The sequence below is a fragment of the Ambystoma mexicanum genome, chromosome 5p, assembly GCF_040938575.1.
Source record: "Ambystoma mexicanum isolate Mex_15411 chromosome 5p, UKY_AmexF1_1, whole genome shotgun sequence".
Lineage (NCBI taxonomy): Eukaryota > Metazoa > Chordata > Amphibia > Caudata > Ambystomatidae > Ambystoma > Ambystoma mexicanum.
The window spans coordinates 956,487,425-956,514,325 of NC_090930.1; the positions used below are offsets into that span (position 1 = coordinate 956,487,425).

At 43.1% G+C, this 26,901-nt stretch overlaps 1 protein-coding gene across 1 annotated transcript in view; it reads right to left on the reverse strand.

Annotated features, from left to right (window-relative positions):
* The window catches only part of SPMIP7 (sperm microtubule inner protein 7), a 377,515-nt gene that overhangs the window by 207,319 nt on the left and 143,295 nt on the right, over window positions 1–26,901 (reverse strand). Inside the window, exon 4 of the mRNA XM_069613424.1 lies at window positions 20,895–20,971. Within this exon, the coding sequence (XP_069469525.1) occupies window positions 20,895–20,971 (77 nt within the window). The remainder of the gene's footprint in view (window positions 1–20,894; window positions 20,972–26,901) is intronic.

The window sequence follows — 26,901 nt, forward strand, 5'->3', positions numbered from 1 at the left end:
GTAAATGTTGCATTGCATTTCGCACTAACATACTAGCCAATGTTAACTAGTGCCACACCTATAGAGAACGGTCACGATTAGCCTACGCCACCTTTAGACTGGTGTAATAATGTTAACATGGCCACACTTAGATGGAATTCTCAACCTTAGCCTGTGTCGCATCTAGATAGAAATGTGAATGTTAGCGTGTGCCACACTTAGATGGAATTCTCAACCTTAGCCTGCGTCGCATCTAGATAGAAATGTGAATGTTAGCGTGCGCCACACTTAGATGGAATTCTCAACCGTAGCATGCGTCACATCTAAATAGAAATGTGAATGTTAGCTTGCGCCACACTTAGATGGAATTCTCAACCTTAGCCTGTGTCGCATCTAGATAGAAATGTGAATGTTAGCGTGCGCCACACTTAGATGGAATTCTCAACCTTAGCCTGCGTCGCATCTAGATAGAAATGTGAATGTTAGCGTGCGCCACACTTAAATGGAATCCTCAACCTTAGCCTGCGTCGCATCTAGATAGAAATGTGAATGTTAGCGTGCGCCACACTTAGATGGAATTCTCAACCGTAGCATGCGTCGCATCTAAATAGAAATGTGAATGTTAGCGTGCTCCACACTTAGATGGAATTCTCAACCTTAGCCTGTGTCGCAACTAGATAGAAATGTGAATGTTAGCGTGCGCCATCTAGACAGAAATGTGAATGTTAGCATGCGCCACACTTAAACAAAACTGTGAATGATGACAAGTGCAACACTTGAATAGAATCATGATAACTAGCCTGCCTCACATCTAGACAGAATATAGAAATTAGCAAGCGCCACTCCCCGTTGGACTAGTGAATGATAGCAAGCATCACACCTAGAAATAACTGCAAGGACAGCAATGCCAACTAACCAATCCACTAACAATTTCATCCCTCTGCATACACCACTCAAACTCTAACCAAACATAACCACAAGCCTAAAATGCAGCAATCCACACAACCTTAACTACACTGCAACAACAAAACAAACCGCACATAGACTTGCACAACAGCACACGACAACTACCGACCGTAAAACACCCCAAGCCCAGCCGACTGACCCACCGGGCTGAGGCTGCCAACAGCACATCACTGCTCTCTTGACCTTTAACAGCTTATTCACACTAACTCAGCCCCCCCTTTCCCTCTTTCAGAGCCAACAGAGCGCCAGGGGACCACTCCGGTGGTGATAGTGTGCGGTAGAAATATCCTTTAACATTAACATTAACATATGGTTTTTGTTATCTTTTTCATACTGAAGTTCAATTTTTAGAATGAATTATGTACAGTCTATTCCTTTTAAGAATAGAGTTTCTTGACTTCACTGTATTTTTATACAGAGCATTGGAAAGTTAACCTTGAGTTTATATATAGATACAACAGAATTTCTTTTATATTTTTCTAGATTACATTGTTTCCATTTCCAAGCATCACTGATTAAGGCCAGTATTCAAGGTTTCTCGTATGAACTAGAATACACGGACAAGGACATGCTTGTGAGGGAAAGCCAGTAAGAAATGGTAGACATGACTACTAGCAGTGGTGCAGATTCACTGTATGCCAATCTGAGTAGATGATGTATATACCTTCGATGCCAACTTTGGAAGAAAACACATATTGTCTGGAAATCGGCACTTGCTTGGTTTACAGATCCAAAGATGAACCTCCACCCCGATGCGTGATCTGGCAAGGAGACTTCAGGCAGCCTGCCTGAATCTTTCGGTTCTGAGAATGCTGATGGTGCTTATGCATGAATTTCATAGCATCGTTCGCCCTAGAGCTTCAAACAATTAGTAAGTATTATCTCTATCCCTTTTAACGGAATAGAATGTGTACATTAATCCTAAGTGTTATTGAATAATGATGCTTTGAATCGATCTCAATTGTTCCCTATTTTTAATCAAGAAATGTATCAGTGGTTTTATGCTGAAGCTATTCATTGTTGTTTTTTGTTTTTTTCCATACTCTGCAATTTTGTCAGAAACAAGTATAATTTATTATAATAATAGTGTACATGAACTTATATGTGGGTCCAAAAAATATAATTTTACTTACCTTCTTTTCCAACTACGTGAAGAAAACGTCAAATTCTAATAAATATAACATTTCGTTTTTCGTATCATTCCTTTATTTTTCCTGAAGCAATGTTTTTTAATGATATCAAATATTTAATGAAATTGTTATTAAGGTATTAACTAAAATGGTGTAATTTTTCATTCTTTTATTTTTTTTATAATTTTCAACTAAAAGTATACATATGAACTCTCATAAACTCAGTTATTTGTTTACTCACTACTCCTCACATTATGTTTTAAATCAAAAACCTAAGTATTAGCAGACATGTGACATTACAAACAAGAACCAAAAACACCCCATAATAAATCTCATTGCGTATTGTTATCCTTATTTATAATGTGATCAGAGCTCCTCACAAAGGGGACATTTATAGGGTTATTTAGTTAGTACAATGAGTGAAACGTGTACCCCATTGAGACATTATATAGTTTTTTTTTTAAATATAACAGTTCTAATAAAAAGAACCACTATTCATCGCTATCTCAATGGTCTTGTCGAATTCAGTCAAGCCATGCCCCAAATATACAGTAATTACTTGAAGGTCCTTTTTAACGCTTTGTTTCATTTAACAATTTTATGACATATATTTTTTATGTGTTATTAGAAGGGATAAGTGTGCAAAAGCAGTAATATCAGTACCGACACATGGTGTGGGTTACGTACCTTATTTGGGATTATTTATCTGGGAATTCTTTTCAACTTCACCCTCCAGCAGAAGTGTATTATCAGATATACTATTTAATTTGGTATATTTAAAATACACAATCACCTTAGAATTACCATGATCTACAATTATGTTGACATGTGGAAGTGCTCAAATTAATTACTATTTTGGCCAGTTAATGCATTGAGGTTTGTGCATGGAATGTTCACCTGTGCTCTGTTGATGCTGTAGTAAAGCACTCATTTTTAAAAAACAATCACGCCCTCCCTTTTCAAAGACAAGTGTCACTTTGCACATGCTCTGACTACCAGGGTGGGTGTGCACACATTCATGGACATAACGGGTGAACACCAGAACATGCAACACAAAGGTGTCTTGCATCCGATTAAAAGTTGGCCACTCCAAACACAGTGGGCCTCATTACGAGGTCAGAGGTAAGTAACTGTCCTTACCGGCATGGAGCAAATACGGTGTCTGTGTAGTAAATAGCCCGCTAATAGCGGACCATTCCGAGTTCGTGGGCATGAGCTTTGCACCATGCCGGTAAGGAAAATACCGGCATGCCGCTAAAGTCCAAAAAACGGCCCTTAGGGGCATCAAGGAATGCGCTGACAGCACTACTGCCATCAATGGATCCGGCATTAGCGATGACCGTAAATAAGCGGAACCGGAAGGAGCGTCATCGCACAGGAACGGGAAAGAGCATGGCAGTCATCTTTAAAAACACAATCCATTGCCATCCTGAGCACCCAGGACCTGCATCAGCACAACAGCAGCCCCAACTTCACCTAACACCCCATCAGAATGCCCAAAGCCCTGAAGAAAGGTGCTGCGCGCCAGCACAAGGTCTGTTTCTCAGTGGAGGAGCTAAATATGCTCGCTGACACACTTGCCGAAAATGTGGAGGTCGTCTTTGTGCAAGATATGCGGCGTGCTGCCCAGATGAGAAAGAAGGAGATCTGGGAGGAGGTGGCACGCAAAGTCAGTGCGGTCGGTACAACCCCCGCACTGTAAAGGACGTGCGCAAGCGCTCGGATGACCTGCGCCTACATGTCAGGAGCATTCTTGCAGCCAATCGGAGCCAGGGCATGGAAACAGGTGGCGGAGGAGGCTCACCGATCAAGATGACACACTGGGAGGAGACATGTGCCAGCCCAATTGGCATAGAGACAATTGAGGGAGTGGGGGAAATGGAGCGTGGAGCGCTGTTATCGTCTGATGGAGGTGAGTGTCCACACAGACCACTGTAATGCAAAGCATGATGATGTCCCCCAAATGTGACAGTGAAATGAGCCAATGCATGGGGCATCACACACACACATGTACACAACTCTGCCTATAGCCTGTCCACAGCACCATCACATCCCCATGCATGCAGCACCTCATACATGTGTCACCCAGACGTATGCCTGCATGACCCACCCATATGGCAAGCAACCTGTATGACACAACTCAAAGTCCAAATAGCCTCAAATTTAGAGAACTGCAACAATACCAATATATGCATGATGCACGTAGAACCATCACTGATGCTGTCCCTCTCTTGGTCCCCCACAGGGTCACAATCTGACAGTGAGGACCAGGACTCCGTGGCACAGGCCACAACACCTATGAAGGAGGCCAGGGGCATGGAAGGAGGCAAAAGGCCTACCACATCAAGGGGCTCTGGTAAACCAGGACTGCCACAGAAGCCGAAAGCCGCTCAGGATGCAACGTCACCAAGGCGTGAAAGGGGCACTGACACCACAATAGCACCCACACCAGCTGCTACCACCACACAGGAGCCAGTGGCAGAAGGCTCATTGTCTGCTGCAAACAGTTCGGTTGGAGAAGCAGCTGCCACGGCACCCCTGTCGGATGAAGAGGGACACTGCCAAACACCCGTAAAGCATGGCACACCCAGCCCGCAGCTCTCACCCCACCTCACCCCACACCCCACATCCAATGCCAGCAGCCATGAGCTGTCTGGTGGTGAGTCATTGCCAGGGAGATGGAGCCCCAGGGAGAGCTCACCTGATGGGGGACCCATGCTGCATGCTGCATCAACATCCACCGGTGTCAGGGACAGAGACCAGGGAATCAGCATCATCCAACAGCGCCAGGAGGAGCTCACTGCGCTGGCTGGCCAGCACGTGAGCGAAGGTGCCCTGGCGAGGGAGGAGTGCCGTGAATACGCTACGGCCATTAAACTCGCAATAGAAGCGAGAACCAAACGCATCTGTGATGAGTTGGCAGCTGTGAGGCAGGTCATCAGCCGCATCGCGGATGCCATGGAGAGCCAGCGTCCCGCAAAGGGACTGGAGCAACCAGGCACCTCCTCCTCTGCCAGCTTCAGGCAGACCAGCCCCCTGCGCAGGTCTGTGCGGACCTTGCGGCGGCCAGTCATGCAGCCACCCAATGCTGGTAGAGGACATGGGAAGTAGGGGCAGCCTGTTATTGGTAACTCTTGCGGACTAATGCTGCACTGAAGTGTACACCATGTGTGGGGGAGCTGTGGGGGAGGGGGAGAGGGCAGAGAGTGTTTGGGGGAGTTGTGGGGGGAGGTGAAGGGGGAGAGGGTGTTTGGGGGAGTCTTGGGGGAGGGGGAGAGGGTGTATGGGGGAGTTGTGGGGGAGGGGGAGGGTGTAGAGGGTGTTTGGGGTGGAGGGTTTACGCACTTTCTATACACTTTATGGTTAATACACCCATTGTGTGAAGAATAATCACATGACTGAACATTGGTTATTGTGTATGTGTGCTTTATTGGTGAACAGTGCACAGTGCCCATTGTCCCCCCCACACCCCGTGCCCTGAGTCCCACCTCTATGGCACCCTCCATATCCATGTGTATTAGAAATATTGGTCTATCAGATTCTGGCGCACAGCACGTCCCTCCTGTGCATCGCCACCTGCCTGACGTACAAGCCCATCTTCTTCCTCCTCCTTAGCCTCACCAGGCGGTTGCAGTTCAGTGTCAGGAGGCAGAAGCACATTCCGTCTGATGCACATGTTTTGCAGCATGACACATGCCATGATGATCTTGGCCACCTTCTCATGCAGGAGTGCCCCACCCGACCTGCTGAGGCAGCAAAACCGTGACCTCAAAGGTCTGCTCGATCACCACATGGGTACAGGTATGTGCACGATTGTTCATGCCTGTTCCAGGGCCCAGGGTTCCAGGGTAAGGAGCTACCTCATCAAGGGATAGCCAGCATCACCAGCATGGGTGCAACATTGCTTATGTGTAAGTGATTTCATCAAATGGAACCTGTACCTATCACTCACAAGCCTGCAGTTATTTGTTGCTCACATCCACATATCACTGCATGAATGGAGATGTTCAAAGTAACCCCAATGTGTGAAATCACATGGTCCACAGGTGTGGGTAACATTGTCTAGTTGATGCAGGGTGTCCTATTCCTTGCTAGTGTTCATTCACTGTGGTTGCCTACGGCAGTTGTTGCCATAATCTATGTGATGTGTAGTTAATCATATGCATTGATCATGTCACCGTTGGCACCAGACTCTTAATGATCTGCCATTCCACGCTTGATGTCCTCATGCTGGCATGCTGCACTTCTGTGGTGGTGTGCCAGTGACATTCTGTATATTGGCTTCGTGTGATTCCTTTGTGCGCACTCACTGACGCATGTCTGGTGTGATGCTGTTCAGCGGTCATTTGCATTGGGCATACTGACAGCATGTTGCTGCATTGTGTTGCAGAGGGTACAGTCTGATGATGTGAAGTGTACGTATTGATGGATATCGTATGGTTGCAGTATTGGCATGTTGTCATTGTTGTGCAGCTTACGTCTTGCATATTGGTTTCAGGTGTCAGGTTCAGTCTGGGATGCTTTGGGGCACAGTGTATTTCAGTATGGGCATTGTCCAGTCTCTCAACTAATACCACCCAGGTGAAGTATGCATCTCCTCCTCCCTTCTGACCCAGGTGAAGTATGCATCTCTCCCCCCCTTCACACGCAGGTGAAGTATGCATCTCTCCCCCCTTCTCACCCAGGTGAAGTATGCATCTCTCCCCCCCTTCTCACCCAGGTGAAGTATGCATCTCTCCCCCCTTCTCACCCAGGTGAAGTATGCATCTCTCCCCACTTCTCACCCAGGTGAAGTATGCATCCCTCCCCCTTCTCACCCAGGTGAAGTATGCATGTCTCCCCCCCCCTTCTCACCTAGGTGAAGTTTGCACCCCCCCCCCTTCTCACCCAGGTGAAGTATGCATCTCTCCCCCATCACACTGCCATGTGCTTGCCATGAAACTCACCAAGTAGCCAGGCAGGTTGTCCGGCATGTCGCTCCATGTAGCGTGATATCATGGAGTTCCGCAGGACCATTGAATCATGGGTTGATCCGGGAAATCAGGCACAACAATGTGTGATGATCTTGGTTGAGTCACATACCATTTGCACGTTGATGGAGTGGTATAGTTTACGGTTGCAGTACACTACCTCATGGCATGTGGGACCACCATTTCCACATGGGTGCAGTCGAGGGCACTGATCGATTTGGCGTGCCTGACAGTGCATGTAAGCCAATTTTGGTGTTGGAGATCTCCTGGGCAGTCCATGGTGGTGATATGAGGTTACTTGTGTGCTTCAGGAGGGCATCAAGCACTTGGTTCAGCGTGCGTGAAAATAATGGTTGTGATATGCCATGCATCTGCCCCACCATGTTCTGGTAGGTGCCTGTGGACAGGAAGTGGAGCACAGACACCACCTTCAGTAGAGGGGGGATGGCGATACGGATGTCAATGAGGCTGGCGATGTCGTTGTGTATCATCTCCACAATGGTGGTGATGGTATCCCGGTCCAGACGGTACAGGGTGTGGATCTGCTCAGGGGTTAGGTTGAATGGACTGGCTCTGATGTGAAGGATTGGGGGCTGCCTGCATGGTACGACTGCCTGACTGGTGGGGCATGCTGTGCTTGTCTCACCGTCCTTCTCCTCCTGCGTCTCCTCTGTGCTGCCTGTTGTTGTTGTTGTTGCTGGTGTAGCAATGCAAGCATGTCCTCCAGCCCCAGTATTGCTACTAGTATTGGAATCATTTTGGTGTGGGAAGGGGTGTGGGAAGGGGTGTGGTGTGCTCCTTTTGTGCTGGCCCAGACTACATTACCTCCACCTGTGATGATTGTGTGCACCTGTGGCAGTTGAGAACACTGCACATGGCAGTTTACGGGTGGTTCGCGATACCAGTATTGCCGGCATGCTGGCATCCACTTTTTGCGCCTATTTGCATGTCCGCCTGATTTGTGATGTCCCGCAGCGGTATGAGATGCCGGTAATCCTTTACCGGCATCGCATCGTAATGACTCCCAGTGTCTACTCATACTGATACTGCTTTGAAGGCTCTGGCCTGGAATCAACATATGTTACTTGCGTGGCAGGAGGGCCTAGACCTTTTCTGCTCCCTTAATCCTCATCCCCCACTCCTCCCTTATGAAAGGCAAGTGTCACTTCGCCGCAGCACTGACAATGGGGGTGGGTGGGCCAGTCGTGAATGGACTGGTTGATGCCCAGAATGTGCAACACATAGGGATCTTGGATCTGATGACAGTTGGCCACATTTTCACCCTAGACACAGTGTCTACTGATACTGCATTGAAGACCCTGTCCTGGTAATCAACATATGTCACTGGTATGGCAGGAGGGCCTGGACCTATTCCATTCTCTCCATCCTCATCCCCTACCTCTCCATTGTCAAAGGCAAGTGTCACTTCGCCACAGCTCTGACAATGAGATTGCGGGGTGGTCGTGGATGGAACTGTCGATGACCAGAATGTGCAACACAAAGTGTCTTGCATCTGTTGACAGATGGCCAAATGGCCACCCAAGACACACAACCTCATCATGAGTTTGGTGGTATCTTGGCAGTAAATTCACCAAAATACCACCAAATGGAATTACCACCACTCGGTCCGGCAGAATTACCGCCAGATTACAAGTGGTGTTATGCAGTACTAATCCCCATTAAAAGAAGTCCAGAGGACTCCCAGTGGATTTCAGTGGTATTAGCACTGGTGGTAATTCTGCCAGCAGAAATTCTGCAGATTTTGACATTTTTTTACTAAAAGGTGGAGGATTCACCTCCAGCTCTTAGCTGGGGGTGAATCCTCCACCTCTCTGCCAAACTTGTAGTTGGGCGGTGCGGTACTACCACATTTTACCACATCACCCAACTTGTAATGAGGCCAAAGTGTCTACTGATACTGCGTTGAAGGCTCTGGCCTGGAAATCAACATAATGTCACTGGTCCAACAAGAGGGCCTAGACTTTTTCCGCTTACTCATCCAACAGAATTAAAGGACAATCCTTGCTGTATGCACCCACATTTCACATACACATCCCCTCATGCCTGTGTACAAGGTTTGTTTGATTGTTTGTTTGTTTGTTTATTAATTTGTACGGCGCGCCAAACCCAAATGTAACTGGGCGCAACAGAGAACAGAATACATGGATACTTCAAGCTTAGTTACAGAGTAGGGCACAACGGTACACAAAGGTGCATTAAGGACATTGCAGGTAGTTATCTTAAACAAATCTGGTGAAAATAAAATATACATATGTACAAGCGGAATAGGTTAGAGTCAAGACGAGATTCAAAGGTTTGCTAGTTCCTTGGGGTCGTTAGAGTGAAACCATTTGAGAATATTACATCTGAAGCTGTAGTAGGATTGATCTATTCTCATGTCAAGTGGGAGTGTGTTCCAGTACTGGGCCGCCTTAACCGGGAAACTACTGCCACCTGTTTTTTTTAGCCTGAATCTGACTTTGAATTCTTCGCCTAGACCATCAATCTTCTTTCTACTACAGAAATGATTATTGCACATCAATTTGGCATCGTTGCGGAATGACCACGTACATTTTATAACTACAGGTATTTTGTGCCATAATTTATCTTGTTTTAATCTTATTATTAATTTAATTAATTTTTAAAAAGTTATTAAGAGGCTGTCCATTTTGAATGTATTTATATAGATCTATACGATTTCTTTTAATGTATTGCCATTTAAATGTATGTATAGCTGTGTGGCCACCACAGGAACTCACGTTTTCTTCTAACTTTGCAATTTATTGTTTTATACACCAATTACACTCTTGATATCAATATTATTATTTTTTAATTTAATTTATAACTTCTGGAAAACTGCCTTTCTGTATTCTTTTGGGGTGTTCAAATTTTAGTTAAGCTAAGACCCCTGGTACAGTGTTGTATATTTTCCCGAAAGACATCTCATGGTACGCACATGGTGGCCGAACTGGTTTCCCAGATTCTGAGATTTATGGTCAAGCCAATAATGCCCTTGCAGGTGTAAGGGGAAATCGCTTCCACGTGTGCAGCATGCCCTTCCCTGCAGATATGTATGAATCATCAAAATTGACCAAAAAGGGTCCCCAAGAATGATTTGCAAGTTAATTAAAAATATTGTTCCCACTATCTTTCAACATACACTCAGACAGGGTAATATGCAGTAAAAAATAGTGTTCAATATACAGTCCTCTCACAATCTCCATAATCTCATATGTGATGAATCCTACGGATCCCTCACTAAAACCCTGCCTAAAGTCTCCTCCTATGTGGCCAGGGAAAGACAGATGCTTCCTGATACTGACCTTGGGGGTGGCGTACTGCGGGAGGAGCAGCTGGAAGGAGATAAGGCCCAGGGTAGTGAGGAGATCCCGTGGGATGAGACACAGTATTTTTCCTTTAAAGAGAAAAACCTTGTGGGAATGCCAAAACACGTAATGGCCTATTGCCATTACAATATCACTAAGCCACATACTAAATCCATTGATGTGGGCAAAGCTGGTGTAACACTCATGAATACTACAAGGGAAAAGAAGCCAGTTAAAGACTCTAAGAATGAAAATCCCTCTTTCCATGGTCCATTCCAAGGAAACATATAAATAACGATTTGAATGAATTGCCTTCCTTTGTCCAAACTAACTAAGAAGTTAGTGGAAAAACCTAATTTTGCTGTTTTTATTATTATAATAATCAAGCAATATGACCCGAGCGGCGGGGGCATTACCGAATCAGGTAATGCCCCGGGGCCCATAGTTATAGGTAATGCCCATAGTTATAGGTAATGCCCCCGCCGCTCGGGTCATACTGCTATTAGTACCCCGGCCTGCATTATATGCGTGACCGGGGCACTAAAAGCATTGTTTTCTGTCCCGAAAAGCCACGGCGTTTCGGGACAAAAAAAAAAAAAAACAACCAAGAAAATGGCCGCCAGGAAAGGGAAAACCGGAGTCTTTCCATGGCGGCCTTCGGGAGCAAACGCACTGGGAACACAAATGTTCCCAGCGCGTCCGCTCCCGAAAAAAAAAGAAGCAGAAGGTAAGTGGGGTGGGGTAGGGTGGAGGGAAGGGGAAAAAAAAGCATACCCGAGTCCCCAGCAGGGGGCGGAGGCAGCCTCTCAGCCGTGGGGAGGCTCGGAGCGGGGATGGCCCCGCTTCGAGCCTCCTCATTGGCTGAGGGGCTGCCACACCCACCCGCTGAGGACAAGGCAGCTGGAGTCCCGGCCGAGAATCGAAGGATTCTCGGCCGGGTAAGGACCCAGCGAGAGCCAATCAGAATGCGTGTTGCATTCTGCTTGACTCTCTCCGGGTACTAATTATAATTATAATTGGTTATTTATTTTACTTATTTTTATTTAGGGACTATAAATCCCATAATCTCATGAGTAGTGGGATGAGGAAGCCATGTTGCAGCAGAGATCATGCAATTAAGCTTAACAACCCACACCTGAGTAAGACCTGCAGTCTTAAAAGGCTCCAGCAGGTGCAGATCATGAGAAACAGCAGAAGTAGCAGCTGTGGTCGTGGTTGAAGTTGCAGAAGGAGCTGCAGCTTGAGTGCAGTGCAACAGCAGTAGTAGCAGAAAGAAGATAGCATAGTGTTTGCAATACAGGCAGAAGTGGTTGAATACACAAGAAATGCCGGAACTTTTATCAAGCAGATTTCAACTGCCTGTCCCAAGAGGGTCTTGTTTCCCCAAACTCTGAAGTGCAGAGGTGGTGCAGCAGAAAGCTTGGAGGGGAGTTCACCCAGGTTACCAATGGAGACTGGGAATATACCAGAAATCCAGTCGTTAATTTTACTGTGAATTGACATATATTTCTTTTTGAGTTTGTTGTTTAAGTGTAAGGGCCAGATATCATATGTTAGCGTGTTTTCCTTAGTTTGCACAGGCAGGGAAATCCACGTTAGAGTAGGGATAATGAGGCATTTGATGAAACCTCTTACTTTAATAAAATGGCAAAGTTTGAGAAAATATCTAAAAGTTGTTCGCTCCACATTTCTGACCCCTCACATATAGCACGTCTCTTGTCATGATGCTGTATTTATGTCATTATTAATGATTCTTATATGATATATAACTTTTTTCATTTAGACCTTTTGTATTTTGTACTTTGGTTTACACTATAGAATTTAAACAATCCAACTGGTTATCATCTCCCTTTTTCTAAATTGGAATATTTCGTTTTTATATGTGCATTTGTCCCATATACTATTTTCCCCAATGACTTAGACTACTCACAAATTAATTGTATACATTGTCAATCATCTACTAGCACAACTTTACCAGAATCTACCGACAACTCACTTGGCTTTCAAGTATGCTTCTTATATTCGTATATTGCACTAAATGCTAAGTGTCGATGGATGCAGTGTCACATTCCTTTTAATAATCTTTTATCTATACATCTGCTTTATATATGTTTCAAATTATTATTTCATGTTCTGTTGTCAAAAAACAAAAATGTGACCAATGTTTTGGTTGAATGTGGAATGTAACAACAAATCTGTTAATGTGGTATCTTAAAATATGTTCCTTCTTAGAAAAGTAAACCACATTTGTCTAAATGATTAATTTATATACGTATTGTTATCAATGCTACATATATAGGAGGCAGACGGAATGTCATTGTCGCAAACATCGTCATTGCAACCTGAACAAGACCAAGGGGTATAAAAAGATGCATTGAATTGTCAATTTTTAATGTGTGTGATAATGTTACCAGTATATAGATTTGCTTCATCATTTATTTTACAGATACACAAGTATTTGACCAATTTGTATTTTCATTTAATTAAATATGTGATTTTGTATTTTCCTTCATTTACTTATAGAAAACGTGCTAAAAAATATCAGCAATTTGTAGCATGCTCCTGACATAGCTAATTGGGAGCAGTTATGCTTTAACCAATAAGTCTGTTTTGCTGTTACTAGCGTTCTCATTAAATAAAATACGTTACTGAAACTATAGTTATGTCTTAGGCCGTGAGTAATCATCAACATCAACATCTTTCAAATTGTGTATATTTAGTTTTGTTTTACCAGTTTTATGTTCGATTTACAGGAATAGACTTTTGTCCTCACTTTTACATCTGTTCCATATGACAGTTGTTGTTTACAAGAGGTATTACCTATTAATTTATGCATTCATCTAATTCCGGCAGTTTTTTTATATATATATATATATACGATATGTTCACTTTTTCATTAGAATTGTTTGTTTAATCCATAATACGACTATAATGTGTAACAAAGTGCTCTTTTAATACATTGTTTTATTTTCTCATCATGTGTTGTGCAGGAGGACTGCACTATAAAGTACCTTCTTCTTTACGCATCATTCAAAAATATACAAGGTTAACCATTCAATTACAATTTTTACTTTTTGCTTGTCCACGTCTAGAATATGTATTCAACTATGAAAAACCTAACCAAATGAGAAAAACAGAACCTGGACTATTTAATAATAAAGTGCGGACAGTAGAGGCCAGCCCCGGACTCAACCTACAAGAAGACAAACTACTGGCCTGTATCTTGTTGGTCTTTTGCAAAGCTTAGGGACCTACAAAGTTTTGAATACACTGTGTTTTTATACAAAATTGAAAATGTATTCATAAATATTTGAACACTTTCAACCAAATTCCAAAAGTTCTATCAAGTTGAACAATTCTCAGTGAGTAACTGTATTGAACTGGATTATTAGTGGACTTCGGGTCAGTATTTAGCCCGGCCATAAATTGTTCTACAGAACACACAGTGATTTTCAAAGCGAGACATCAGTTTTATCGCATATTTGGTGGTGAAGTTCCATTGGGACTTGAGCGTGACTATGCAACTTTTTGTACATTGTTTTTCTATAGGTAGGATGATTTGCCTACTAGAATGAGTGGCACAATACACATCTAGGACAAATCCACCATATTGATGCTCATGTTTCTCCATCTCTCTCTCCACTCTTCCTCTTGCTCTCTGTTTCGCCCTCTTTCACCTTCTCCCTCATTCGCCCTGTTTCACCTTCTCCCTTGTTCGCTCTCTTTCACACTCATTTGCGTATTCCCTGCCCCTCTGTCTTTCTTCCTCATTCCACCGTATCTTTGTTTATTCCCCTTTCTTTCTCTCTATCATCAATTCTCCCTCTCTCTTTTTCTCCCTCTCCCTCTCCATTCTACCTCTACCACTTTCTTCCTCTATTACTGTCTTTCTCATTCATCTTCTCCCTCTCCCTCATTCTCTTTCTCCCTCATTCGCTTCATCTGTGTTTCTTCCTTGTTCTTTCTCCATGATTTTCTCTGTTTCTCCCCCTCTCTCTCTCATTTTTGCCTACCCTTTTCTATTGCTCTCTTTCTCCCTTTTTCCGACTCATTCTACCTTTCCCTATCCTTCTCCCTCATTCTCTCAATTTCTCCACATTCTCTCTGTTTGTTTCTCCATCTTTCATTCTCTTGATATCTCTCATTCTCTCTACATCTCTTTCTCACACTCAATATTACTCCCTCGCCTTCTTTCTCACACTCTCACTTTTTTCCCTCCATCTCTTTATCACGCTCTTCCACATACACTCAATCTCTCATTCTCCCAGCCCTCTCCTGCCTTCTTCCTCTCTCTCTTTCTCCATCTTTCTAACGTTACTTATTTCTCTCTCTTTCACACTCATTCTCCGCTCTATCTTTCTGCCTTTCATTTTTTCTCTCTTTCTCCCTCTCTCTCTACCTCATTCCGTCTTTCTCAGTTTCTCGCTCTGTTTTCCTCCCTCTCCTTTCTACCACAGTCTTCATCTCCCTCTGTTTCTCTGATTCCCCCTCATTCTCTCTACCTTTCTTTCTCCCTCTCTTTCTCCTTCTTTATCTTCTTTATCACTCATTCTCTCTAATGCTGTGTGTCCCTGTCATTCTCTCCCTCTTTCTCTCTCTCATTAGGCCTCTTATCCTTATTTCTCAACTTCTAACTTTCTGTCTTTGTTTATATGACTGAAATCTGACTATGAGCTCCCGTTCTCTCTCTCTTTCGCATTATCTTACTGATATGTCTGTTTCTGTCTCTCTATATATAGTACTTTATATTTCTCCCTTCACTCGTTCTCCAAATTTCTCTCTTTATCTGTAGCACTCCTATCTCTTTATATGGCTATAGTTCTCTTTCACTCTGTCTTCCTCTCTGTCTAAAATGTAAAGGGTTTTTCTAGATGTTTCTCTCTTATATTTCACTATGTCTCTCTCCTTTCTTTACTATATCCATGTACACTCAACACTGCATGCATCTCATACTGTGTTTGCATTTCTTTCATCATTAAAATCAAACACAGAACATCTTCAACACATTTTAACATTTAAAAAAACAAGAATGCAATAAATAAAATACTGAATGCCAGGGGACTTACTTGAAGCATGCCATTTGTTGCATGACGATAATACTGCGTGGTTCAAGCTGAATTGTGCAGGTGAATTATCAGCTCCTATTTCCATTGCAAAGGGAGAAAAGCAGGGTTGTATCCCCGCCACTGCATTATTTAATTTATTTATATCGGATATTGGTGCTTCATTATTAAATACTCATCATTTCCCTTATATGCTGGGCAGTACCAAAATATTATATTTGATATATGTGGATGAGCTGCCCATTTTTGACACTACTTATGTTGGCCTTTGTAGAAGTGCCAATAGTTTGGTTGAATATGCACAATCAAATAATTTGGTTCTTAGTCTTGATAATTCCAAATGTATGCTTTTCAGGAAAGTAATAAAGGAAGAGGTGAGAATTGATACGATTGGTGGTAGTATGTATAGGGTATGTTTGTATCCCTACTTGGGTTACTAGGTCGAATCGCACCGAAGAAGATATCAGCCCTACAGAAATGGTGCTCGAAGGCAATGGGCATAATGCTTTCAATAAAGATAATTGTGAATAATAATGCTGGTTATAGCCTAATCGGCATGGTGATATTCTATTGGCAAAATTGGTCACTAGCATTGCCTATGTTTTGGAATGCTCCCACATAAATGTGGATCTTTGGGCAAATACTGTGGAAGGATGCCTTTGGCACTGCATATTTGGTCTTTCTAATGCTACCTCGATACAGGAAATTTGTTTCGCACTGGGTCTTACCTCCTTGAGTACCATTATTAGGATGAGCAAATGGAAACTTTTCATTAAAACAATGTGTGACAACTCACAATCAGTTTTATTTATGTTGAGAGAGGAAATGTGAACGGGTAGGTGAAGTTCCTTGAATGAGTACAGAAAGTGCAATGAATACCTTTTTGATGCAAAAGCTTGGACACCCGAATGGTCTGAAGATCTGGGCCCATTGTTGGCTGCATTCACTAAGAATGTTTTGGAATGGGATTGGGCTCAGAACCATGACTATATCGGGAGGTTAAGGTCATTACAAAACATTTGTAAACTCTTTTTTCCTTTTCGCGAAGCACAAAGATACATTTATCAATTTCCTTGTCCCGTGGCTAGAGGTATTTGTATGCAGCTGCAGTAATGGAAGTCAAGGGGAGATGGATGACTATTCCAAAGGAGAAGCGTGCCTGTTGTTTATGTAGAATAGAGGGCACAGTTGAATCCTTGAGACATGGTTTAACTTTATGTAGCTCCATGATTGTTGCTCGAAATACTATGTGTATTTTGTTGATGATTTGACTGACATACAGGGTGAGGTATTCTGGTTAAACAGCCTGTCAGGCTGCCGTTTGACTAGGACTCTCGCCCTGGTCAAGGTCTGGCAGGCTATTTCAATTAAAGTAACCAGTTTGAATACAATTGCAAGTAATTAGGAATGTTTTATTTATAGCCTTTAGTAATATGAATGTATGGATGATATGTTTTAATATTGTTTGTTTTATCACTAAGAGTTGATACGTATGTATTTATGTTGATTTTACTATGCATATTTGTTTTCAATTTGTGAAATGTACAAATAGAACTAAAACACAATGCAGAAAAAATACACAAATAACTTAATAAGTATAGGATGATTTTACCATAAAAAAATGGTCGCAATGACCAACAGTTCTAAAAATGCTAACACCAAAGGTTCGAACACCAAAAGTTCGAACCTTTGGTGGTAGCAGCCTTCCGTTTAAAAAAAAAGAAACGGGGGCTCTGGGGGTGTCCCACGCATCAACCCGCTCACTATACTTTATGCTATAGTGAGCGGGGGCTGCGGGGAACACCCCCGCAGTCTTCCGTTTAAAAAAAAAAAGAAAAGAAAAGAACCCTGCAGCGCTGGCTCCCGATCACGGAAGTGAAAGGGAACTGGCGCTGCAGGAACCCAGCGTGAAGCTGAAGGTAAGTGGGGTTTGTTTATGTTGGGGGTGTGGGTGGGGGTGTGCTGAGGGTGTGGGTGGGGGGGGTGTTATGGGTGTGTTGTGTGTGTGGGTGTGAGTATATATGTATGTTCGCATGAGAAAGTTGCGAACTTTTGGTAGTTCGCACCTTTCTCATGCAAACGTTTTGCCCGCGGTAGTTTCAGCCGTGGGCAAATCACTTGGATTCAACTTAATACAATCTGAATGGTTGTTTTCATCAATAATTCAGTTTCTGTGTTTGCACAGATTTCTACAATATTCATAATTTCATATTTGTATTCTATTGCCCTTTGGAAACATGTTAGCAGCCATGGTGTTAGACCAGATGTCACGACACTGCTGCCTTTGGTGGGGGGTTTTCTGCAAATTCTATTCTCCTCCAAATTTGACCCTGAGATGTTTAGGGAGTAGGACATTACAGAAATATAATATTTTGCTACAAGGGAAAACAACAAAAACGAGCCATTGTTTAAAAAAGGAGTAGGTAGCCTTAGCCAGAAATAACGTTTCAAGACTTTTTTGAGAGCACACGAAGCAACAAACCAAAAATGGAAGTGGCTACAGTTTTGTAAATGAGATTTAATGTATTTGTAAGATAATTATTTATCATACATGTGGGAAAACTGAAATGACAAGTACAGATTTACAAAAAGACATGTGTCTGAAAGTAGATGAAGAAATAATTGTAAATTATCAACCCTTTTTCGAGTACTATCAAAATCGATGCCATACCATACATGGTGTAAGTAATGTTATTTTACATCAAGAGTTTACACGGAGATGACACATCCGCCATATCCATAGGACCGGCCACACAGATAAGTTTGCGAAACGGTTTTGGACCCAGTAGCTCAGACAAGACCTCTGAGCTACTGTGTGGCTGAACCCCCTAATCTTGGAATGAAGGAATTCAAGGATGGATCAGGGCTGTAAATAAGGTAGTACGGTGCCTGCTTTAAATTGAAAATGTAAGGAAATGTGGCATCTGGTACCACAGAGACTAAGCACACACTTTAAATGGTGTGCGTGCTCTGGGTGATTCTGGGCCCTTTGGGGACACTTTGTGGGGGGTGCTACAAGTTCACTGGCATTCTTCTTTATTTTTTTCAGTTACTAGGATGATGCTCACTCTGCTCCCAGCTCCTCCCAGGCTTGGTCATATCCCACATTAGTCACCAGTGTCCCTTCATGCAGACCAGATGATGCTGACAGGATGACTGCTATGTCAGATCAGCGTATCCCTTCATGCAGACCAGATGATGCTGACAGGATGACTGCTATGTCACATCAGCGTATGTCCTTTATTATTCCTATATCTATTACAATATGACTTACTCATGGGGAACTGATCCCCCCACATCTTTCAGGATCTGTTCCCCATATGAACAGCTGTCCATCTACCCTCCCCCAAACCGGCCACCCCTCTCTCAGCCCCGCCTATACGACGTGGTGTGGCCATTAGAACGACGGGGCTCCTTGTTTGACCTGGGTTCACACAAGTCCACAAAGCACTAGTAAAACACATTTTATGCTGGTTTAAACTACTTAGCCTGTGTTTCTCAGTATTTTTTTTAAAAGATTACAAAGTGGGTGACATATTTCTTACTGTGACCATTTACTTATTGTTTTTATTATGCTGTTTGCTGTTGATCATTCTGTTCCTAGATCAGCACATGCATGGTGCTGTAATAAATTGCACCATAGCAACTCTGAGCCCTTTAGCGACTGCTCAACGACATTCTACCACCCCCTAACCTGGAAAGCTTACCACTTTTGCTGTTTGCTGTGTCATTGTCGTGAGAAATCCGCCAGCCCTTGATGCAGGTGGCCCCTTAAATGATTGCCTAGGGTTGCCTTACTCTAGAACGCACCTGGCTCAATTAATACTGATATCAGCAATACATGTTCATCTGTTTGCCTCCACACTATGCTTTTCATCAGCTATTGCTGTTCTGTGAAAATTACTTCTATAAACTGCAGAACAGAATATATATATATATATATATATATATATATATATATATATATATATATATATATATATGATATATATATATATATATATATATATATATTGGTTCTGGGCCCATGGCACGAAAGGACTTTACAAGAAGAGAGATGCCATGTATACAGTATAGCTAAGCTGGCCTTATAAGTGACTAGAGAAAGGGCATCTACTGAGAATACGATATGATATGATATGATATGGCATTTGTAACGCGCCTATACACAAGTGTTTCAAGGCGCGACGAGGTAGGGAGGGGGGAACAAGGGGAAGACAGACAACGATCCTACTAGGCCAGGTGTCATTCAGACCGCGCAAGTGCAGGGGCAGGGGGAAGGGAAAAGTGCAAGGGGAAGGAGAGGGGGGAAGTGCAGTACAAAGTAAGTAGAGTAAAAAATAAATAAATAGCGCCAGCTGGTGGCAAGTGCAAGGTAAGTGCAGACAAGTGCTGGGAAGGGGGGGCTGTAGGGATACAGAGACAGTCCCGTAGTGCAGGGGTTGCCAGGGAGGCAGTGCAAGTGGAGAGTGGCTGGGCCCAGGACCGAGGTCGGTGAGAGTGGCCCAGTAGCAGATTCAGTGCAGTTTCAGTGAAGAATTTAGCAGGGGAGAGGGAGAGAGAAAGCAGAAGCAAATTGCTAGCTTGGTCTTTCCCTCATGCAAAGCACTCAAACCAGCGATGACAATGAGGCTTCTGGCCTCAAGACAGGATTTCAGATTCATTGTAATCCCTTTCTCCAACATTGTCAACCTACAGCCCAGAAGATATTTATCCAAGATATTAAAGTATGATTTCGTGTTGTGTATGTGATTTTAGGAAGCTGAAATGCGGCCAGACCCCAGCAGTGGCATGAATTGCTGACGTAAGTATCTTGTTTTTTCTTTTTTTTTAATTATTGAAGATCCTTAGTACCCTGTATGCTCATTGCAGATGCTAATGGTGATGTCCCCCTTTAGAGTGGGCCGACCCTGTCAGTAACAGCACCGCCACCTGCGTTAGAGGTTGTGCCCTTGGTCTGGACCCCTTACTTGGGCAGCAAGCCATTACCAACACAGTCGGAAAATATCGCCTCAAGAGAGAAGAAAACACATTTTCCTCTTATAATGAAATAGAGTAGAAAGTTTTTAAGAGACCACAACCAGATCACAAATGGTTTCATGAACAACACAAGATGCAGATGTGATAAGATTGAGTGTAGGTTTTTAAGAGAGGTCTTGAATAGTTTCCAAAATCGAATGCACACACAATGGGCGTGTTGTTACTTTATGAACAAATAAAAAAGCCATTTGGAGTTTAGAGTAGCATGTTAAGTGCACAAGGAATGTGGTTTACTCTTGTTGGTTTCGCACAGAAAGTGGCATAATGAGGGATATCATAACTGCGTTCACCTTTTATAGGTCATGTGAGCTAAGAATTGGCTATAGCATGTTTAAAGTCAGTTATTACTAATTTATGATAGGCATCAAGGGTAACAAAAAGGCCTATGCAAGCTAATCCAAACAGTAACATTTGTCCCACCTTTGTGTTGCTGAAGTGTATAAATACTTTCTGGCTAATTCATTCTTCCATCTTTCAGATGCAGCGTTAGGCGAACCCTTGAACAGGAAATGAAAGCAAAATTAGAAAACAGCATGCTACAGAAAAACGACTTTTATTTGAACAATATAATTGGAACCTTAAACATAAAACTGGAAAATTCAGCCACTTATCACAATAATTGGGGGGGTGGGGCAGTATGTACAAATGATATGAATTAATCCAAAGTTATACTGGATAACCCTGTGATTTGGAGTTTCCCAAACATCATGTGTTTTCAAAATTATATGTGACAGTAATTGTGCCATCATTTGGAACATGTCTCAGAATTGAAGACAACAGCAGCTCAAATGGACACGCCTTTGCATGCCGTGAGCTAGTCACAAGAAACGGTTTGACAAGCTCGTGGTTTGGAACAAAAGGTAATAGTAAGGGTCTTCTAAGCCGATGCAAAAAGCCAAGTTCTTATTTTCATGAAGTTAAAAGTAGAGCATCAAAGAATCAAGAATGCTCGAGATGTTTGTTCTGTCTCAAGGTCACACATTTGCATCCTGTTTGGCTAGTTCAACCATTCCTTGATGTTTTCCTTAATAGGTGTTACCATGCCCAGCTGGTAGTGATTGCATAAACCCAAGAAGGGTGAAAGGCTGAGTCTTCACTGCCAATATTTTGACTTCCAACTTGCTGACTTAAAAAGGGAAAACACAGGAGGGCGATGTAAGGCATAAGGAACACTTATAGAACAAACACTACAAACGTAATTGCTTTATGGTGTTTTAATAAAAGGTGCATGCCGTTTCGTAATTTATTCAACACAAAAAACAAAAGGGGAAATTGGCCCTGTGTGGACTTTAACCTTTGGCCTGCAGGTTACATAGAGATCTGCAGCAGGTAACATTAGCTGGGCTATGTTACTTGAATTAAATCGTGTAATCTTTATTGGGGGCACTCAACCAAATGAGCCATCTCACTGGGACTGGAACCTGACATCTCAAATTGCCTGCAAATATGTGAAGAACTAACAAAAACTCACTGAGCTTTCTTACCAGCAGAAATGGAAAGAAACCGATGTGTATGTGTCTTTACCAAAACACTACTATGCCTTCAGAAGCACAGCCAGACTGGAAATCAAGAGATACTCTGATAGATTTGGTGTCTCAAAAGGTCATCAATTATGAAATGATTGAGTCAGGGACAACAACCGTGAAACTGACTCTGCACCAGGAAAAACTTTTTTTTTTTGCATGCCTGTAATGATCGATTTAGGTCTACTTGGTTGAAAATATTTGACCTTTACCAATTTGACCACATTTTATTTGGTCGTTTTTTGGTTGAAAATGAGGGGGACAACACCGCAATCCCACAATCACCTTGCCACTTCCCCCACCTTAACCTATTCCCTTACCCCTCAACATATATTTATTTTATTTTATTTTATTTTATTTGACCGAAAAAACAATAAACAAATTTCAGTCAAATCAAAAAGGTCAAATGTTTTTTGATCAAGTATGCTAATACCTAATGATCGCCTGTTTATTATGCGGCAACTCAATACTGTTAATGCCTAATTAAAACATTTGCCCTGCAGGTTATGCAAATCTCTGCACCTGGAGCATTAATCCACTAAGCTATTGTATGCATGATGGAAGGTGCTATGCTGACTTATCCAATCAGTGAACGTTTTTTTACACCCCTCTACTGCCGCAAAGCACATTTCTTCCATCCTCCATCCATGTCTCACCTGCCCTCCGGCCATCATTCTCTCTGAATCTATGGGGTGCAGTAAACTTTAGTTTAGGGGTCCATTCCTCTGCCTAAGCAGCCCTTGCACATTCAGACTTTCAGAAATCACCAATAGATAAAACAAGATCCCTCCTGCCGCAATATTTGAAGAAATCGGCAGATGCAAGAACACGGATGGATTTTCTAAGACTAAGGCTTAATTTGCTGCCTACCGTGGAAATGCTCCATATCCGTGTTAATGATCTCTATCCCACTAATCTGTGTGATACGTCTAGTGCTAATGTAATTCAGACAATTCGTCATCTTTTGAGTGTGCCGGGACTTGGCACCTGAGAGTTTCTAGACTCAAACGTTTTGTGTATGACTCCGACTCTCTCTCAGATGTGTTTTGGGATAGATTCATGACTGGCAATACATTTTTCTTACATTTGAGGTGGTCTTAGTTTTAAAAGAGCTTAACCTGTTAGGCATAGAGGGGATGGCGAATGCTTTGCCAAGAATTTGAGGTCTCTTATCTTGTTTTTATTAATCCATTCCGCTCCCCTTTTATTTCTTTTGTACTGCTTATCTATGTTAAATTGATGCATTTGTTTTTGATCTTCTTTTATTTAAGTTGTGTTAAAAGTAATATTTTTTTGGCTAATGCACAATAAATAAAAATTAAAAAGGAAATTCGTTTTTTCAATCTTGTCAATGGGAGATTTGGACAAACTGACTTGTTTTCGGGCCCCTGTTAATCATACATATTTGCTGGAGATAGTTTTCATTGACGTCTATTAGTAGTTGCCAGGGGTGACAGATGCTACTCCTAGCAATCCCCTTGCTCCCTCCCTGCGGGCCACCACTCGCTCTCCCCTTACCCCTGTGGCTCACCGCTCCCCCTCTGGCACACTGCTACCCCCTTCCATCCTTCACCCTCTTAGCATGATTAAATATTTTTTTAGCGTCACTTTTCTATTTTTTGAAAATGCACGTTTTTCGCAGGTGTTTTTTGCAAAAACAGCCACTTTTGCAGTTTTTTTTTAAAAAAAACGTCTGATTTCACGTTTTAGAACGGCTGATTTTGCAGGTTTTATACAGATCGCAAAATTGCTATAAGCTGGGGGTTCTGGTTATTTTCTGGTTCTGACTGAACCCACTCCCAGCCTTTCTCTGCGGATATTCCAACTGACCCGGGCTGAGACTGAATCCCAGTCTTGGACAGTTCTTGTCCAGAGAAAGGCTGCAAGTGAGTGTATCACCCACTCTCTTGTTGGCCAGGGCCAGGTGGCGATGGAGCCGAAGGAGCAGGTGGGCCGGCCCCTGGCACAGGTGCTGGCAAAGAGGCTGGAGAGAAGTGGTCTGGCCAGCTCCTGAGAAGGAGAAGAGATGGCACATTAATAAGTCTCTTTTTGGGCCTGCCCTTAAGTCAACCAGCCCTTACAAGCAACACAGCCCAAATCCCCTCCAATGGATGTCCTGCACACCCTCAACGGGGCTTTTGGGACCACTGAATCAGGAGTAGATATGACAGCCCAGTTCTAAAACACCCATCTGGCTACTGGTGAAGACTCTGAGATTACATGGCCAAACTTGAACATGTGTTACAACTGGCTCTAAAAAAGGGCATTGAGGCTGTCAAACTTTGCCAGAGTGAGGCAAATGATGCATTGGGACCAAGACTGCGCCACTCATGCTCCTACAATTGAGACTCAGAGACAGACGCCTGTTGCTGCCAAACTATCAGGAGCTGATTCGAGAGGTACGCAACACCTCCAAGGTAACTGGTAGTTAGCCCTCATTGTACCTCAGGCCAAAGGGTCACTGTTTACAGCCCATCATTAAAAGTGGCCAAGCCTCCTCTTGAGTCTCAGTCAAATCTGACGCAGCAAGTGAAAGAGCTGCGCCTCATCGCTAACCTACTCCAAGCGTAACTCTCCTTAGCCACTACAACTTTCCCCTGCACTGCAAGACGGTTGCCTCCGCCATCCAGGGAAGGGGTGATCCATCTTTACCAGTATGCCCATGAACCATAGGTGCCCCATCAAGCTGCTGGTCCCTTGAAACCCTCAGAATGTTGCCACCTATGTGGAGGAGGACACACCTTTTCAAACTTAAAATGGCCCTGAGAACTTTGCCACAGTTGCTGAAAGGTTTGCTGCCCTTACCCCTCCGGCCCAGAGTCTGCCAGGAAACACCAGCGAGGTGCTGCACCAGGAGTTAGGTAAATTCCAGCTCCACCAGTAAGCCTCTGCCTCCCACCCAGACTATACCTGCTACTGCAATCACTATACCATCTGCTGGGGCAATGCTAGGGCAAAGGCCAACATAAGGCAAAGGCTTATATCATATCAGTGCTTCAGCATCCTCTAATAGCTTACCTGATTAATTTACTCGCCTGCTATGCTGAACTAGCCTATTCAACTAATGTGTCTCAGCACCTTATATTAGCCTACCCAACTGAACTGGCCTTCTACCTTAGAACTTCCTATGCCACCTTAGTGAACACGCCCACTGCACTTCACTATTCTGAGTGAACCAGCCTATTACGACTGTGATTCTGACTGTGTGAACCTGCCTACTGCACTGTACTATATTGTGTTGAACCAGCCTACTGTGCCTTAGTGAACCTACCCATTACACTGTACTATACTGTGTTGAACTAGCCTACTGTGCCTTAGTGAAGCTACCCATTACACTGTACTTTACTATGCTGAACAAGCCTACTGTACCCTACTTTTGTTCCCTACTTTGAAATTTGATTTTAGCCCGTCGTGCCCTAAACAGCATTGTGTCTTATTGCCACTTGAAAACTTGATTCTAGTCTACTGTGCTAAAACTGCACAGGGTGCAGAAACATGTCTATGAGGACTTTATGGCTGGCAGGCAGGAATGCACAATCTCACACAGAAAAAAGACTGCATTTTACACCTTAAGATAGCGTTAGTTTGTGATAATTTAATTATAATATGGGTTTATCTGAACAGTAACACTTAAACCCCTTTCTACTCCAACTGCTATTGAAGGGTAGTACCTTGAAAGCAACTTTCAAGAGTTACTCCTACTTTTATGTTAGTTGCCCTGACCCGGTTTTTTACTTTTTAAATCTGTTCACCCTACACATCTACAACCTGTGGAATCTGCACGAACGGCTGCCGGTATTTCTGCCACCGAAATCTCAGCTAACACGCTGTGTGTGGCCGAGGACTCAATACATATGCTGACTACACCCCCAGATATTCAATCAGGTGTATTTATTAAGACTCTGATTCTTCATTTTCATCATTCAATTCTACTCCTGCATATGTGCCGCCCATGCGACTATCCGCAGCTTTTAAACTCTGGATGCAATGATCCCTCAATTTCGGAAGCCTTGACAGAAATGACTAAAGACCTATGTGTGTTGGTCTCTCTTTATGAAGGGATAAAAACTGAAACCAAGTTACACGCATTGCTTGACTCTCTTCTTTTTAAATTTGAAAATGTGAAACTGAACACTACAACAAAACAATTTCTTTCTAACTATGGGCAGGCCTCTGGGCCTGTGGGTCAGGTGAGCAAGGTGATTTCGGTTCATAAGTGGGATTTGGCTGTTGTTGTTCAGGAAGCTACCACTAGTGGATTGACGAGGGAACGTTCGCAACTGGAAACTACCTATGCCGTTCCATCGGCTATGCCTTCCACTTCCAGGACCTCAAATGAGGTTATTAACATTGCTAACGGCCAATTCTGAGCGTCTTTCTTCTCTCAAACTTTCTACACCCGTGGTTGTTGATTTAACTCTTGGGGATGATATATTCTTGACAGAGGGTGTTGTTTCAAATTTTTCTAATGTGCAGCCAACACAAATAGCAAGTAAGTTGACCACTGCTGTTAGTGCTGTTGGGAATGGTGACCTTCTTCTCCCTTTTATAAATCAGTGAAATGTTCGCCTTAAACAGCTTAGGAAGACAAAAAATATACCACTGCATAAAAGTATAAGCAAGTGTCTAAACATTTTCTTCGTACTTTGCTAAAACAATCTGAGGTTAAAGCTAAACTTTAATCAACACACATGCACTTCAACACTATTGACGTCTAGGACTTAACATCAATTGGAGTAACTACCCCTAGGATATCAAATGACTCTGTCGAGGCTCCAGTGTCTAGTTTAGTACCTCAGGGGAGGCAGTTGGATTCTTTTGTCTTCAATATGCAGCAGCCTGCTCAACCTTTGATTTCGGAGGCCAGTAGTTCTAGCCTGCATTGGGTAGGCTCTCTCTTCATT